The 18,584-nt window shown below is 34.9% G+C and overlaps 1 protein-coding gene across 1 annotated transcript in view; it reads right to left on the reverse strand.

Moving 5' to 3' along the window:
* The window catches only part of LOC107675989 (neuroligin-2-like), an 86,215-nt gene that overhangs the window by 11,337 nt on the left and 56,294 nt on the right, over nucleotides 1–18,584 (reverse strand). The window contains exons 3-4 of the mRNA XM_016470504.1: nucleotides 18,106–18,255; nucleotides 3,242–3,427 (exon numbers count right to left, since the gene is read on the reverse strand). Of these exons, the coding sequence (XP_016325990.1) occupies nucleotides 3,242–3,427; nucleotides 18,106–18,255 (336 nt within the window). The remainder of the gene's footprint in view (nucleotides 1–3,241; nucleotides 3,428–18,105; nucleotides 18,256–18,584) is intronic.

Raw genomic sequence — 18,584 nt, forward strand, 5'->3', positions numbered from 1 at the left:
CAATTGCGACTTTTTTATCTCACAATTCTGACTTTTTTTCACAGAATTGTGAGATATATACTCGCAATTGCGAGTTAAAAAGTCAGAATTGCATGATATAAACTCGCAATTGCGAATTAGTCCAATTTTGAGGGGGGAAAAAGGACTATGTTCTCAGAATTGCGAGTTTATATCTCAAAATTCTGACTTTTTTTCTCGCAATTGCTAGTTTATATCTCGTTTATAACTCACAATTGCGTGTTATAAAGTCAGAATTGCGTGACATAAACTCGCAATTCGGAGAAAAAAAGTCAGAATTGTGTTTATATCTCACAGTTCTGACTTTATATCTCACAATTATGACTTTTTAGCTCGTAATTGTGAGTTTATATCACGCAATTCTGAGAAAAAAAGTCAGAATTGTGAGATAAAAAGTAGCAATTACCTTTTTTATTTTTTATTCAGTGGCGAAAACGGGCTTCCATACATAGACGCTTTAAGAAGCAGGGGGAAAATAATATAGAACAATAAATGTTCTACTTAATTTAACAGTTCAGTTCTAAATTCTGTAATCAAGTACTCACCTTCATGTTGTTCCAAACCCTTTAAGACTTTCGTTCATCTTTGAAACCAAAACTGAGATATTTTAATGAAATCTGACAGATTTATGTCCTTCTGCTGAAAGACACCAAAACACGTTTCAAAAAGTTCATCACAGACAAAAACATCGCAAAAATAATCAATATAAATCAAGTGGTTTCTTCCAAGTCCTCTGAAGAGACATGATCACTCTATGTGACTTAACAGCTTTAATTTAGACTTTTATTCACATCCATCGACGCACATACACACGCACAGTAGAACTGGTAAACGGAAGCTCAGACGTGCTTGTCTGGGGCTCGAGAACCAATCAGGTTTTCTAACACATGTTAAGCAAATACGCCTGAGCTTCCACAAAAGCCAATGAGGTTTGTTTTCGCGCATCACGTGGTAGGTTGAGCTTGTTTGAACTTAGGCACATAAACAAGTAAATAAATAGGGATTTTAAGCATATCTTTGGAAAAATGATTTATGATGCACTTCAAATAATACAATGTTGAAATGCTTGTGGAAAATACAGTTAAATATGAGCCTATTACAAGTAATGTATCATGATATGTATTTAAAAGTGAAATTAAAATATATTCGAATTGTATTACAAAATAGCCTAGTATTCTTTTACGAGTACAAACAAGTAAAACCGAGCAACATTTAACATGCTTATTACCAAGGTATAGTTGACAAAATTATACATTTATTTATAACAATTAATAATTATAAATTTAACACAATGTAAGAATGCATTTGAATATTTTATATCTATAATGTATTCATGTGTGAGTGAATTAATATACTTTATGTAATATATTAAAATGTTAAAAATGTTTTTCAAGACATCTTCCTTTTGAAAAGCAGGCTGAAGCACATTCAATACATAAATATTTAAAATATATTGCAGTAGGTCTACATACTGTATGGTTTATAAATTAGATACATATACTTTAAACCCACTAAACGCTGAATCATTTTACTATGTTCTTTCACATACAGTAACCATAAAAATACTTTAAATAAAAGTAAAATAAGTTGATTTCTGTAAATTCACTAAAATGTCACAAAAGTATGCTTGTGTTTGATCATATTTCTTAAAAACGTAACTAAGCATATATTTATTACTAAAGAACTTCTAGTATACTTTTAAAAAATATATTAAAATGCAATTCAATACATTTTAATGCACTTAAAGTAAGCATGTTAGAAGTACAACTGTACTGTAAATATTATTTATAGTACAAATATACTAACTGTACTATATAAATATCTGAATTTCACAATTTTTAGTACATTTAAGAGTACTTCTTTTTCACCTGGGAAATGAAAGTGTCCATGATAAAGAGACAGAAAAACCTAAAACACACATCATGTTCTTAGAAATATCATCTTTCTACTGATGTTGGTTTTATAAAACATGCATACCATTTTGAAGGAAATTTTAAATTTAGGAATCTAAAATACCATGGAGTGTCATAAGTAATACTTCATTACTACTTTTCATTATACCTTGTGAGTGTATACATCTTAATAATTATTTTTTAAAAACTGCAGTTTTTCTAAGAAATAAGAATAAAAGATTCTGTCAAACTACTTACTATGGTTTTCTTTTTATAATTAGGCTTGTTTCTTCATTATGATATCAGGACAGTTTAGTTAGATAGTTGACTTTATGTCCCTGTCCCTATCCAAAATAAAATGGAATACAGGAATGATGAAAAACATGAAATCATGAAATATGTGTAATCAAGTCATTGTACTATTGAAAGTTTGACCTCTTCTGACCGAATGTTTTTCATTAAAACAGTAATATTAGTAAACAAATAGTAATAGGTGTTTACTAATATTACTATTTGTTTACTAATATTACTGTTTTAATGAAAAACATTAAAACAGTAATATTAGTAAACAAATAGTAATATTTTAAAATAAATGTTCTCTATTTGAATATATTTTAAAATGTAATTTATTCCTGTGATGCAAAGCTGAATTTTCAGCATCTTTAGTGTCACATGATCCTTCAGAAATCATTCTAATATGCTGATTTGCTGCTCATGAAACATTTCTTGAACATGATCAAAACACTTTTTGATACAGTGATACCATTTTTTAGGATTATTTGATGAATAGAAAGTTTAAAGGAATTTATTTGAAATCTTTTGTAACATAATACATGTCTTTTCTGACACATTTGATCAATTTAATGGGTCCTTGCTGAACAAAAGTATAAATTTCTTTCAAAGGAAAAAAATAAATAAATACTACTCTACTGACCCCCAACTTTTGAATGGTAATACTGTATGTGTATGAATTACACTTGCATTTTTTTTTTTAAATGCATTTTTTAATAAATAAATACATTGGGGAAAAAAGCATCCTAAAATATGCAAACGATTAATAAATGTAAATTTTTTGGTGACCTTCCTTTAAATCAGGGGTCTCCAAACTCGGTCCTGGAGGGCCGGTGTCCTGCAGAGTTGAGCTCCAACTTGCCCCAACACACAACAAGTTTCCAGCATGCCTAGTAAGACCTTAATTAGCAAGTTCAGGTGTGTTTAATTAGGGTTGGAGCTAAACTCTGCAGGACACCGGCACTCCAGGACCGAGTTTGGAGACCCCTGATTTAAATGATGGGATTTTTTTTGATGATCATGGTAACAGAGTTTCAAACCTTCAGAATGATGGGACAGGATGAGAAGGTTGACGCATGAGGCTCCAGCCCCAGAGCCAAATATGGTGATTCTCTCTGGGTCTCCTCCGAAGTGTCTGATGTTCTCGTTGAGCCATCGCAGAGCCTGAATCTGGTCCAGTAGCCCATAATTCCCCTTCGCTGACTGATCTCCAGTGCTCAGAAAACCTACGGAGAGTGAGAGAGTTAGACTGGAGATAAGATAACAGACAATGTGGACCAAAGGTATAAAAGACCATGATCAATACATGTTGACCAAGATCAAGCACTCTGAGGCCAAGAAGAGCAAAGTGCATTGGTAAACTGAAAGAATGAAGTAAGGTAGAGGACTAAAGCATTAATTAGTCATGTTCATTTGGAACTTCCTGTTACCATTTGGAATGATTCCTATTAATGTTCACAATTGACTTGAACTGGTCATGAATTATATAGGCTGATATGACTTATACAACACATGAATGTCATGATTTAAGACATTTTTTTCTCACTAGATTGGAGTATGTTTTAGCATTTTAATCAATGCATAACAAAAAGTAGTAGTAGTACATTAGTAGTACAATAGTATATTAGAGTTTTTGAAAAAATCTGCGAAAGTGAATAATTCAGTGACTGAATTCTTTGGTCTACACGAACATGACTCTGAGTCACTCAGTGAATACAGTATGCCTTCAATTACAGTACTATGAAATCTTTAGCAGAACTTATTATTTAAATGTCAAGATTTAAGACACTTTGTACTCATGAGACTGGAGTAAGATTTTTCGTAAATTTGACCATGTTCATGAATACATAATGAGAAATAATAGGCATTATTCATTGTATACTGCACATTAGACATTAAGCAGTACATTCGTTTTAGTTAATTAATCTTTTACGTGAATGATTTAATGACTGAATCCATCTGGCCAAGATGAACATGACTCTGAGTCATTCACTGGTCGCCAGCTGGGTATGTAACCTACAGGAACAGTGACAGAGCAAATGAACAAATGAATCAAAACTGATTCAAAAGACCAAATTATTCCATTGCTAGTTCAAAAATCTATTTATAATCACTCAAAAACATATGTATCTTTAATTACAGTACAGTGAAAGCTTTAGCAGAACATATTATTTGAATGTCAATATTTAAAACACTAAGATGGGTAAAATTGATTGTAAAATGTATCATGTTTATCAATGCATAATGAAAAAATAGTAGACATTATACAATGTATACTGCACATTAGACATGAAACAGTACATATTTTTTGAAACTTTTAATTGAATCATTCAGTGAACGAATCCTTTGGTCTAAATGAACATGACTCTGAGTTACTCGAGTTGATGCCTACAGTAACGGTGACTGAACAAATGAATGAACAAATCAGAACCGATTCAAATTATTCTATTGCTAGTTCACAAATCTATGACTCAAAAACATATGTGTCTTCAGTTACAGTATAACAGAACATTATTTGAATGTCAGTATTTAAAATACTTTTTTCTCTCTTAGGATTGAAGTACATTTATTTGTAAAATTTAGCATGTTTATCAATGCATAATGAAAATATTATTTAGTGTATACGGCACATTATACGCAAGCAGTATGTTTTAAAAAATATATATTTTATGTGAGTGATTCAGTGCTACAAGTCACTGCAGGTGACTTATACAGCTTACAGGAACAGTGATTGAACAAGTGAATGAATGAATCAAACTGATTCAAAAGATTCAAATCATTCCATCCCTAGTTCATAAATCTAGTTATAATCGCTCAAAAACATAAGTGTCTTCACACTTGTCAATCACAGTAGCTTAGGCAGAACACATTTTCTTCTGCAACACTCAGAACCGTGAACATCAGGGGTGCTGGGGTGGGTTTGATGCATTAACTGTTATCATAGCTTATTATCATCTTGTCAAGCCCATCTTTATGACGGGTCTTGCCGATTAGCCAGTTTAGACATTTGGACCGTTGTTCTCTGGGTAGAAAAAGCTTAAGTGACCACATCCACACACATACTTCAAAACAGTAGGCCCGTATACCATTATGGACATCTACGAATAATGCATGCTACCGCTTATTAAAATGGGGTGTGTGAGGCTCTGGAGTCACAGTGTTAATGAGAACTAAAGAGCTTATGTAAGACCGTCTGTTTTACTATTCTAACTGAACTGGTGATGCACTGAAAACATGAAAATGTGGCGAGAAAAAAGGGGAATTTCAAACATATTTCACATGTCTAAGAAACCACTCTTCACACTGTGAAAGATAGGCTTCCTCTGGAATATTAAAAGAAATGGGGAAAAGACATGAGGGGAAAAAGAGATAAAAATAGACCCGCACTTAAAAGCTATGTGCCCTCAGACCCAATAAAAGACTCAGTGAGTGTGACTGTGTGTGCGTGTGTGTTTTAGAGAAAGAGAGCATGTCAAAGAAACTAAGAGGGATGAGTAGGGAAAAAGACAAACTGCCATGTTGTTTTCAGGAGTCAGGCCTGCGAGGAAGATGACAAGTGACAACATATGGCACATCATATTGCAAACAACACACAATAGGAAAACAGATCACACACTCGGCACCTCTACATGTAAAATGCTCTACTAGTGTGTCATAGATGGCGGGATACACAGAAATAGAGCTCTTTGAAAATGTTCGTTACAGATGTTAAAAAAAGCCTTTGACGTCTAAAACTCCCACAGGCCGATAATGACTTTGTTATAAAGGATACTGCTGCATCTGCTACATTCATTTACATGCTGTGCAAAACAGTAGTGTGTATTCACGGCCGACGACATCATTATCCTAAACCGTGCAATCGTTTCCATGACAAAATAAAACATTAGCAGTGATTAGCTTCAATATATTTTAAATAAATATAGCCTAGATCAGTGTTTCCCAACCGGGGTGCCGCGGCACCCTGGGGTGCCGTCTGTCAAGAGCAGGGGTGCCGTGTAAAAAAATAATTTTTTAATAGTTTTAAATTGCTAAAATGTTCAAAAAAGCATCTATTATATAATATCCATTTCTGATGTTGCCAATAATTAGAGATGCACCGAAATTTTGGCTGCCGAAAATTAGTTAACCGCTCAGGTTTCACTTTCACGTGGTGTGACACTCTGCGTATTATCCGCTCTATGTGTGTGCGCTCCGCTCAGTCGCTCCACTCGTATACCGTTCATGCTCATCGGAACAGCAAAGTCCACTCAAAAATTGAGCCGACAGGAAACATCTATGTAGTACAGTATTGTTTCTGTCTGCAATAGCCCTACTGTGTTGTAACATGGTGTGGTATATGGGCATCTCTGGTAACACTGCCCTCTCATTCATTGATCTGCTAACAATTTCCAAAGGGTGCCGCGACTAAAGAAAGGTTGGGAAACACTGGCCTAGATTGTTTTGCATCTTTTCCTTGAAATCACCTAAACTACTGTTCAAAGGTTTGGGGTCTGTATCATTTTTTTTTAACCCTCTGAATGAATAATATTATTCATATTATTGAATTTATATGATTAAATATGGAATCATTAATTCATATTATTAGATATGGAATCCTTATTTTGTGTAAACCATTAAGATCATCAATGTTGCTACTGGTAACTAAAACTATTAAAATGTTTGTTTTTTTTTTCATTCGCTTTGGTACTATTTTCACAAGCAACTGTTAATTTTTCAAAACTCTTAGTATCACAACAGATCATCAAAAGTGCACATTTTCAAACATTTCAGCATATTTTCAATTGTCTTAGTACAATACACACAATCACAAAGTATCCTTTTCACTACATAAAATAAGTGTTTCATCTTTATAAATGTTTCATTCACAGCAACTTCAGTCTTTCATAAAGCTTTTACATTTACATTTATTCATTTGGCAGACACTTTTATCCAAAGCGACTTACAGTTGAGGAATACTGTTCAAAATATTAAAAAGCTAGGACAGGAGAATAATAAGAGAACAGAAAAAGTGAAGGCATAGAATTTTTATTTTTATTATTATTATTATTATTGGAGGCGGTTAGATGCTCACAGAAGAGATGAGTTTTCAGTTGTTTCTTGAAGATAGTGAGGGATTCGGCTGTTCGGATGGTCATTCCACCAACAGGGTATGGTGAAAGAAAACATCCTCGAGAGTGATTTTGTGCCTCTCTGCGATGGGATCACGAGCCGCCGTTCATTTACCGGCCACAGGCTTCTGGAGGGGGTGATGCATAGGAGGAAGCGGAGGTATGAGGTCTTACTATCAAACTTTTCATTTGCATGTCTTCTCATTCAGTTTAATACATTATTTAATCTAACTCATCATAATGGTTAATCAGTGAATCATTTGGTGCATGTATAGATATCTATAGATATAGATTCAATAGATAAAGTTTTTAAAGAACTTGCTTGCAATTTACAGATAATCAAATGTAATGAATTATTTTGACACTATAAGTGATTTCTCTTAGATAATAACCACTATTTTGTAAGTGTGTGTGTGTGGTTCAGGTAAACCCTAAGATGGCAATCTTTGAAATCCTTTTTGTTAAGTTTTAGGTGTAGGAGTAGGGTTAGTGTAGGGGGATATAATATACAGTTTGTACAGTATAAAACCCATTACGCCTATGGAATGTCACCATAATGATAGAAATACCAGTGTGTGTTTGTGTGTGTATCTATGTAACCATATTTTGGGGACAAATTGGTACCCATAAGCTAGCAAAACTTGACAAAATTGCCAAAAACCTCCCTTTGATGATTTGATCCTCATTTGTAAAACTGTGTGTTTTGAAATTTGTGAACGTATAGCAGGATACAAGGGAGAGGAACTGATCAGAGATGTATCAGAAGAAGGGAGACAAATGGCATCAAATACGCAAGTTACATTACATTATGCCATGTGATACTTTATATAGAACCATTACCATGGTAGAGACTGCACACTACTATAACTCACCTTTCATTTTAAAAGAATGACTAGTGATGCTATAAGTGTGATCAGTTTGGATTTTTGTTCTAAGAGTTTTGAAAATATACACTTACTTGTGAAAATAGTACCAAAGCGAATAATTTTTTATTTTTTTTTCTGTAATAGAAATGAAAAGATAAAAATAAAAGATTCAAAATATTAATAAATACTATAATAGTACATAAATAATAAAAAATTACACTGATTAAGATTTTTAAATTTACATTTGTGATTTAAAAAATGTATGTTAATGTGTTTAAAAGAAGTCGATATGTTCACCAAAGCTGCAATATTTTTGATCAAAAAATATTATTATAATTTAATTAATCACTTTCTACTTTACTAGATGTTAAAATGTCATTTATTCTTGTGATGGCAATGCTGAATTTTCAGCAGACATTACTAAAGTCTTCAGTTTCACATGATCCTTCAGATATATACCTCAGAAATAGAAAACAGTAGTGCTATATATAAAGTCTTACCGACCCCAAACTACTGAACAGTAGTGCAACGTTCACACCAAATCAAGTGCACAATTATGATGAATCCATTAGATTGCCATAAGAATTGCATGAATTCCACCCTGACTGTATATACTTAAGTTACATTGTAAATCATAAAATACATTTCTGTTTTATTGCCACAAAAAAAAAAAAGAAAGATACAGGTGATTTTTTCTTGGTCATGCTCACCAAGAAAAACAAAATCTGGGGAAAAAAATAATTTGGGCCACACTGAGCTGTGGTGTGAACATAGCCGTATTGTCTAAATGAAATTAATAGGGCAGGTAACTGAATGTGTGCTAACTCACATTGTAAGCGTCACACTCACGAGTCAAGGACAACACGTAGAAAAAGAGACAGATTACGTATTCATCAAAATGCTGGATCAGGCCACCACAGGCGAGTCCCTAAAGATGAGTGAAGTCACCGAGTGCATTACAAATAAAACTGTAGTGCAAATTAGTGGGGGAAGTGTGGACGTGAGGTCTTTCTATAATAGTTTCATATTAGGTGAGTATGAATTTTAAAGGTGCTGAATCCGTGTCTATGTTTGAGTATGCATACTGTGCGCAGCATGCACATTTCTGTAGGCACGGGATACCCAGCTGACCTACTTAACTGGGTACTGTATCCCACATGCAACCTGCTCAACTTAACCTTCCATTTCTAGTCTAACAAATTATTTAAGAGATTTTTAACATTTCTGCTCAAATGTTGCCAGCAACTAAATTACTGTCATATGCAGCATTTATTTCCAAGATGATAACCAAGATTGTAATGTGCAATTTAGTGAGGTCATATGACAATAATTTAGCACACTACTATTTAAAAAGTTTGTTTGTAATAAAATGTTTTACATAGTATTTTTTAGATAATAGTTGGTAGTAGAAACAAATACACTTCAATAACCATATGATACTGTTAATTAAAAACATGTTTGTTATATGAAATAAAATAAAATATAAATATTACATTAAAACTATTACATTAAACTAAATGAAAATGAGTTGACTAATTTAATAACTAAAAATTAGTTGCCTAATATTACAGTTTTTCTCAGTCGCTTTGGTTCATTTCTCACATCACTATTTACATTTGCACAACAGTTAGTTCAACCTCCACAACATTTAGTCATTTCTGCAATCATATAAATAATGCTAAAATAACATTGGCATTGGTACATACTGCATAGTATGCACTGTATACTACACACCATTTAAAAAAAAAATAGCATGTGAAATAAAATGTACTGTATATTGCAGCAACAAACATTTAAAACCGTAATATGCTTTTTTTCATGTCATACAATCTCACTACGCTGCATGTTTAATTTAAGTCCCCCTCAGTTGAAATCGCGGCCCAGAATGAAAGGGCACTTTAGCATCGGTGATTAAAGGGGCAGGGGCTCGTGCCCCCTCGGCTTCCTCCTGTGCACATCACTGGTCATTGTATTATGGAGTATTCTATTGGTACGCTGTCTGAATTGAACACAATCAGTGTGTGTCAGCGAGGCTCCATTTGAATGTCGAAAACTGATTGTTCAGAGGCAAGGATGTAAACATTTGTGCACCTGGATGAGTGGGAACCCCTAGTGTGGTCAGTCGGATGACTGGAAGTCTGTGTGTGTAGCACAGCCATTGGATAAATGGCTGATCGATGGGAAAACGGTGTTCAGGAATTGGCTGCTGAGGGTCTGTGGGTTTGACTGTCTTCATATTAACCTCCTTCTGTTGAGCTGTTTGCTGTTGCCTGGCAACCAGCAACTTCTTCTTTCAGAAGGATGTGTTTTGCGAGTGTGCAGACACAATGTTGAATGTTGCAAAAATGCAGTGATTATCCTAAACAGTGGGTTGCCTCCATATGTGTAACAGAATATCATATTACAATTTAACAAAATGATCAGTCAAACGTCTAACCCTGTGCACTGCTCTGATTCTCTTGGTAAGTTTCACTGCGAGCTGAGTGCTGAGTTGAATCTCCTGCAGACTTTGGTGCTGAGAGCAGCAGTTTGGGGCTGGACTCATGAATATGCACCATCCCAGCGAATGACAGATCGGAGAGAGAGACAGAGAGAGAGAGAGAGAGAGTAGCAAACCAGAGTAAAAGAGGAGGTGAGAGGGCGATGCAGGGGAAAAGATAGATAGATAGATAGATAGATAGAACTACAGAATGAATGATAGAACTATGGAGCGAATGAATGATAGAATGATAGAACGATAGATAGATAAATACTGTAGATAGATAGATAGAGACAGACAGACAGATAAATACAACTATAGAAAAAACAATTGACCGATCGAATAGAACGATAGAACAATACAACGATAGAGAGATACAACTACAGAAAGAACGATAGAATGGTAGAATGTTGGAACGAATGAATGATAGACAGAATGATTGATAGTTTGATAGATAGAACGATACATGGAATGATAGAATGATAGAACGATAGATAGATAGATAGAACGATAGAATGATAGATAGATAGATAGATAGATAGATAGATAGAACTACAGAAAGAACGACAGAATGATAGAACGCTGGAACAAATGATAGACAGAACGATAGATAGAACGATAGATAGATAGATAGATAGATAGATAGATCGATAGATAGATGCAGCTATAGTAAGAACAATAGAACAGACCGATAGATAGAACGATAGATAGCATGATACATAGAACGATAGAAAAATAGATATAGATAGATACAACTATAGAAAGAATAATAGAACAATGAAACAAATTACAGATTTAAAGAAAGCTAGAATAACAGAAGTGATAGAACGATAGACAGACAGATAGACGCCTTCATTTCTAGCAACACTAATAATAATAACAACAATTCTCTTTATTATTATTGTTATTATTATATATTTCATTATTATTATTACAAATATATTTCAACATATTAAATGAATTACCAATTACCATAAATCATTATATGGACCACTGTGGAGGAACACATAATTTCCCAGAACGCTTAAACTAAACCGTCCTTGGAGCCAAACAGAATTGACCCATCAGTTTGAAGTCCACTGCTGTGTTCACTAAATTCCTCTTCCTGTCATTCAAATACATTTCAAATTCCTCCACAACTAACTGCCTTCTGTCTGCAGAAAGCATCTAAACCTCAGAGCCCCATTTTTCCTTTCCACTCCTCACAAGAGAGTGTGTTTCTGTCACTGAAATATCTGTATCTAAAACAAGCATATTGGTTGGTGAAGTTTAGTAAAATAGTTAATCAGCTGTGCTTCGCAGGGCCCCACTGTTAGGCTACATCAATATCCCACAAACATAAAAACAATATTCTGCGTTCTGCACGGCTGCACCTTACAACAGACTACAGACAACTAACCGCCTGTTTTACCAGAGGACGTACTGCTACTGAAAACAAAATGAGGCGAGGAGAGGACATTTGTACCTCAAACAGAATTTAGTGATTAGCTAAAACTAATGAGCTTTGGCTTTTGATAATATTAGCCATTGGATTCCAACCTCATCTCTTGACCACTGGATCCCAACCTGACCTGATTTAACTATATTATAGGGTGACAATTTCATTTGAATTTGTACGAAAACACAGGATTGTTAGAAAAAAAAAGCATGAAGCTCCAACCCTAATAGAGCTTCAGTTCATCCCCCACACTTTTTTTCAGGCAAGTGTGTTCACATAGAAGTTTTCAAGAACCAGTGTGAATAAATCTAGATTTAAATGCAAAGAGACAAGATGCATGGCATGACGTTTTATTCATATCCAAAACGAAGCAATGTGAACATTATGGAGAGCTAAACACTCTCATGCAGTGTTTGTTTCATTCATACTCGCAGTCGAAGGGGGCTCTTGCGCAGAAAATCCGAAACTGACTCATAGAAGTAATAACTTATGCCAGGAAATACCTAATATGGACAAAGGCTCCCAGATATCGCTGCAAATGTTTTGACTGATGAAACATGAAGACAATACACAAGATTGTGGCAATAGAAGAATCAGAATCAGAATGAGCTTTATTGCCAGGTATGTTTACACATACGAGGAATTTGTTTTCGTGACAGAAGCTTCCACAGTGTAACAGAATGACAGTGACAGAACAAAAAACACAGATAATAAAAAATAGAACAAGTAAATAAGGAATAAAAATATATAAATTATATGGTTCATATGTGTTTGTCTTCTCCAGATAATAAATAAATAAAGTATATGAATAATGCAGTGCTAATTGACATAGGCTATCATTTATAAGAAACTAGCATAGAAACTAAACATATATATATTATATATAAATATATATTAATATATATTATATGTGATAAAAATGGAAAAAAAATTTCTAGTCATATCTTAAAATTGTCATTAGGAAAACATAGGAAAAAAATCTTATAGAATAAAAATGTATGGTTATTTCTTGATATTTCTGTCCCCCTCACTTCTGAAATGATGGCTATTTCCCTGGCTGGCGCTTCATTCTCACTTTTTTTTTTTCAATCGTACATTCAATCGTACATTTATGTTTTTTGTATGAATTCCACCTAATGGTGGAGCTTACCTTTTTTAAAAAAAAAAAGATCATACGTTTTTATCAGTAAGGCTAACCGTCAGTAGGTGGTAAGTAGATCGAATTGTATGAATACATATGAATTGACCACCAATTTGCCAAAATGTAAAATAGTTATAAATTGCCATGAGACTGTGTATCAACTCCTGCCAATCAACGGCATCGATGGACCACTTCTTGTCTCTATAATCGTTTACTCTGAAATAGAAATAAACAAGTGAAGTTAATCATACTAAATCTTGGCGTTGATCACCTGCAGAGGGTATAAAAATATGAAAATGTGTCCTCTTTATTCAGATCCGAGGTGTCATTTACATGTGCAAAAATCACCTTTTCCACTTCTCAGATACCAGAACCGCAAACATGCATTGTTTCTCTTTGAATTTATAATTACGCGATTAGCGTCCACATCAAAAACCGAAAAGCGTGTTTCAAAAACACAAATAGCTCAAAGCAAACATCCTCGAGAGGTGCGCTGCAGCGCGTGAATCATAATTCAGGGATTCTGCTCTAGCTGGTGGTGAAAGTGTAAAAACTGCTGAAATAAAGACATGTGGAATTAGGAACCTAATTAGGGTAATCTGTTTCTTCAAATAGGACAGATTTGATGAAGGGCTGGTAGATGCCGAGAAAGAGAAAGAGAGCAAGATGATGGGGTAATGGGAATAGGGAAATGCAGGAAAAGCTTAGGCCCTGGTAAGAAAATAGCGCTAACCCGCAAGGCCCATCGACAGCGCATTCTCTCTTCCCCAGAGTTCATTAATTAGTTAATTAGTCTGAGCAGATGACTGTGGTACACAAATCAGCAGCTCCGAGGGGCAGCTGGGCAGAGGCAGAGATGGAAGGTGAGGGCGCCTCAGATCTGGAGAGAACTTGCACATTGGTGGAGCGCTAATGCTAACGCAGATAGCCTGCTGCAGTACACAGTGCACATGTGCACGAGCACTCACAGCTCACTCTGGCCTTCTGCCTCTCCCTCCTCAGACCGTGTGTAAGGAATTTCAGATAGACACACATGTGTATGAGGCTTCAGAAACACACAGGATCCTGAAACAAACGCTGTGTTTGTGTGTGTGTGCTGCATTAGCATCGGTTTGAATGAATTCTCTGCTTCACTGCAGATTTAAAAAGGCGCTTCTGACAGTTATTTTTAGCATGTTCACATATCTCCCTTCTGTCTCTATTCTTTCACTTGTTCTGTCTCTCTCTCCACCTCTCCCCCTTTCTCTGGCTCTCTTTCGTTTTATCTCTCTTTTGCTGTGTAAATGTGCATATGCATATAGCTCATACGGTTCTGGCTGGTGTCTGTGCACATGGGAGCTGGATAGGGTCCAATTTTGTGCTAAACCTGCTTTTATGATGCAGAACACTGTTCTGTATCTTTTTTTTTGCTTCCTTTGTGCATTTTTTTTCTGTTTGAAAATGCTTCATCCAATCCAATCATCCAATGGGGCTGGAATGGCAAGACACAAACGCGTAATCCTCTTCACCACTATAGAAAAACCTCTTTAAAGCAGAATAGAGAGAAAGGGAGGGAGACAGATAATACACTGAAAGGTTACTCTTATTCATCCATGTACCAAAATTCCTCACCCCTGCTAATAATCATCCTTTGTGCAACCTTTCAGGGCAGCGTACATGTATTTTTGTTTTTGTACAGTGAGGGCTATACAACATACTCAGTGTATGCACATTTTTTGTATGCATGGATATCTGCTGACCACTAGCCAAAATGTGCTGTATGCATACTGGGTGGCATAATGTCAACCTTTTTTATTGACACATTTTTTGACAAACTTCTACACTAAATGCTTTTACACAGACTAAAATTCTGGAGTTATTAAATGTGTAGGGCTATAAATTAAGTAACAGTGTATATTGCAATGATTTAATGCAATCATTTTTATTGGTTCACTATTTACTAAAGTATGAGGGCTAAAGATTTCAGTATCAAAATCAGCATTAGTAATTTTGATTCATCTCTGTAAATCAGCTTAAAGGGGTCAAATGATGTTGCTAAAAAGAACATTATTTTGTGTATTTGGTGTAATGAAATGTGTTTATGCGGTTTAAGGTTAAAAAACCACATTATTTTCCACATACTGTATGTTATTGTTTCTCCTCTATGACCCGCCTTTCTGAAACGCGTCGATTTTTACAAAGCTCATCGGTCTGAAAAGCGAGGTGTGCTCTGATTGGCCAGCTATCCAGTGCATTGTGATTGGCCGAATACCTCAAGCGTGTGATGGAAATGTTACGCCCCTTACCATATTGTGATGCCGTGTCCCGGCCGGAGCGACAAGACAAAAACATTAAAACCCATTATAAACGAGGCATTTTTTGCATCCAGTGGGGACATAATTATGCATTATAATGACTTATACTGTCTTTTTACGCGTTGCGTTGCATCGCGCCGCGTAAACATATATAACATAAATAATCCTTTTAACCCCTTTCAGAGCATATACATAAACACTAAGTATCATCAAAATGCTTTTTTCTCCTACATCTCAGAATAGACAATATTCTACACTGAATCTCTCTTCTCTATTCGTACGCAGGCCGATATGAGAACGGCTAATACAAGATGCGTTTGATCAGTGTATGAATTAAACACTTGAGAACACACACAGGCCAGAACTACTTCACTTACAACTTTGACTCAGATCACTTCATCTCCACAGGGAACTGTTTCATTTACCTTCTTAGTCTGTTTAGATTTATATTCAATCTGTCATTCTTGAAGGTAAACTTAGCCTGGCCTTCTGCATTCATTATGCGTCCATGGAGAAAGGGAGGCAAACCCGCCTCTGTGCAGAAACAGCCCAAAAAGCAATTCTTTCACACTATGCATGAAACATTCCTTGTGAATCTTTGATATGACACCTAAACCAAACTCGAAACTTAAGTGTACTTTAATGTTGTTACTAACAGCTAGGAAATGCAGTCATAATTGTGTCTTTTTTACAGTTTAGTGCCACTGAAAGTGGAATATAGGCTTTTACTTCTCCCCGATTGGGTTACTGTAATTCTTATATCCTAAAATCACTTTTCAATATCTTTAAATTGACAAAGAGCAGTACTCTACTTCTAGAGTTCCGTCCGTTTCTTCTTCCTGATTAAGTTACTGTAATTCTTCTATTCCAGATGACGCCACTTAATGTGTTAAAGTTGAAGTAGAGTAGAACACCATGTCTAGATGCTAATGACTCAAAAATACTCAAAAAAAAAAAAAATAATGAAGAGAATAAAATCAATATTCTTCTAAAATCTCTCTGATGGCTTCATATAATTCACAAAATAGATTTTACAATTCAATAACCAAGCTCTATACAGTTGTACACTACAACTTCTTCCCTTTCTTTTCATCACAACCTTTTCAACATTTTTCTTTATGTTCTCTGAATAAAATAAAATAAATCAGCTTTATAGATGAAAAACCAATCTAATAATTCAGGAACTAAATGAGAATAGTGCTCCTTCTAAAACTCAAAACACCAGTAATCAGTTTTGATTTACTGTATTGTTCTCTGAATATATTTTAGCTAAAAAGACAAGTAAACAGTAATAAAATAAGAATATATAAATGACAAACAATGGCACAAACAAATACAATAACAAGATACAACTAAAATTAACTGTGCTTTAAGTTTTCAGGTATAACAGTAATATTCAGGTACAGAAATACCACAGAAACTGAATAATCTATTTAACTTTAAAATAACACTGGTTAGTCTTCAATGTATAAAAAAACAGACAGCGGCAGGTTTATTTAGGTTGCTGTCTCTTTAAGACCTCATGCACTGATCTAACTGTTGCACATAAGTTTTGTTTCTCAACTGTTTACGTTCACTTAATAGCCTATATACTGACAATGTTTAGTATAAACTGACTGTTTATGTGAATACTCATCAAGATGGCATTTTGACATCATTTTGTATGTACTTGGCTGTTTACGCGCAATAAGACGCAACACAACTTCATTCTGTAGTCACGCGCTCTCAGATGCGGCTCTATGTGCACGTGCTCTGGGTGTGAGCTCAAAGAAAGGGGTCTCACAGAGAGTGCGCAAGCACTGAATTGAGCACTTGAATGTTTCAAATTGTAAGACTGAAAAGCATGTGCAAACGATATATTCCGTCATCTTTCGCACTGAAATATTTGCGGGAATTTCCCACGCTACAAGCGTGGAAACTGCGGGAATCAGTAGAATTATGAGCAATCCCCGCAGTCCTGCACCGAAATTCAAGCCCTGTGTATATATATATACTGCACAAACATTCACACAGGAAATTTTATGGAATTTTTCACTCACAAGTCTTCTGAAGCAACACAATATCACTCAAAATCTCATTTGCACTTACATTCAAAAATGGCATGTCAAGACATGTTGCAGCAGCTTTGGCATGAAAATCAATGACGTTCGACTTCACTGATGCCAAATCTGGTGCAACATGACCTGACATGCCATATTTAAAAGTATGAATGAGATTTGACGTTTATGGTAGAGGGGTAGATTTTAAGCAAACTTTGACACTTTTTATGGTGCTTTTTATTTAATTTTGGAGCTTGACAATCCCTTTTCCCATTCAAAAAGGACACCCAGAGCATACTGAAAACTATCATCTTTCGTGCGCCAAAGAAAGACCGTCATACAAGTTTGGAACATGGGGTGAGTAAATGATGACTGAAGTTCAATTTTGGGGTAAACTATCCTTTAAATGTCATAAACAAAATTTAAATGAACAAGAACTATCATAAGACAACTGCAACAGTTTTTATCTCTTATGGTACGTGGAGACAATTATACGCACAAATGGGGCATTAAAAGACTTGCTATAATGTTGTACTTACCCAGAACGCCCAACCTGTAGTTCATAGTGACGACAATCACGTTTCCATAGGCAGCAAGAACGCTTGCATCAAACATGTTTCCCGTTCCCTCCATGTATGAACCACCATGGATAAACAACATCACAGGCTTCTTCCGACGATCTCTAATATCTGTGTAAAACATAAACATGCATAAAAATGATTACGTGAATGCATGTTATATTAATTAACACCAATAATGATCTGCTTAGTGAGTAAACCGTGAAAGCCTGATATTATGCACTTAAGAGCTCGTTTAAATAAAAAACATTATTTTTCAACCATGCATGTTAAATAAAAATAAAATATATATTTTATTTATATATTTTTATAAATAAAAATATCTTTATTTGACCCTCTAACTCTAGCACTCTATTCTAATTCTATTCTAAAAAAAAAAAACTTGCCCCTTTTAGACTTGCACTCTATTTATTTACTAACTGCTTGTTTTCTTAAAAAAA

Source organism: Sinocyclocheilus anshuiensis, unplaced genomic scaffold (assembly GCF_001515605.1).
Source record: "Sinocyclocheilus anshuiensis isolate Anshui unplaced genomic scaffold, SAMN03320099.WGS_v1.1 scaffold2012, whole genome shotgun sequence".
NCBI classification, from domain to species: Eukaryota; Metazoa; Chordata; class Actinopteri; order Cypriniformes; family Cyprinidae; genus Sinocyclocheilus; species Sinocyclocheilus anshuiensis.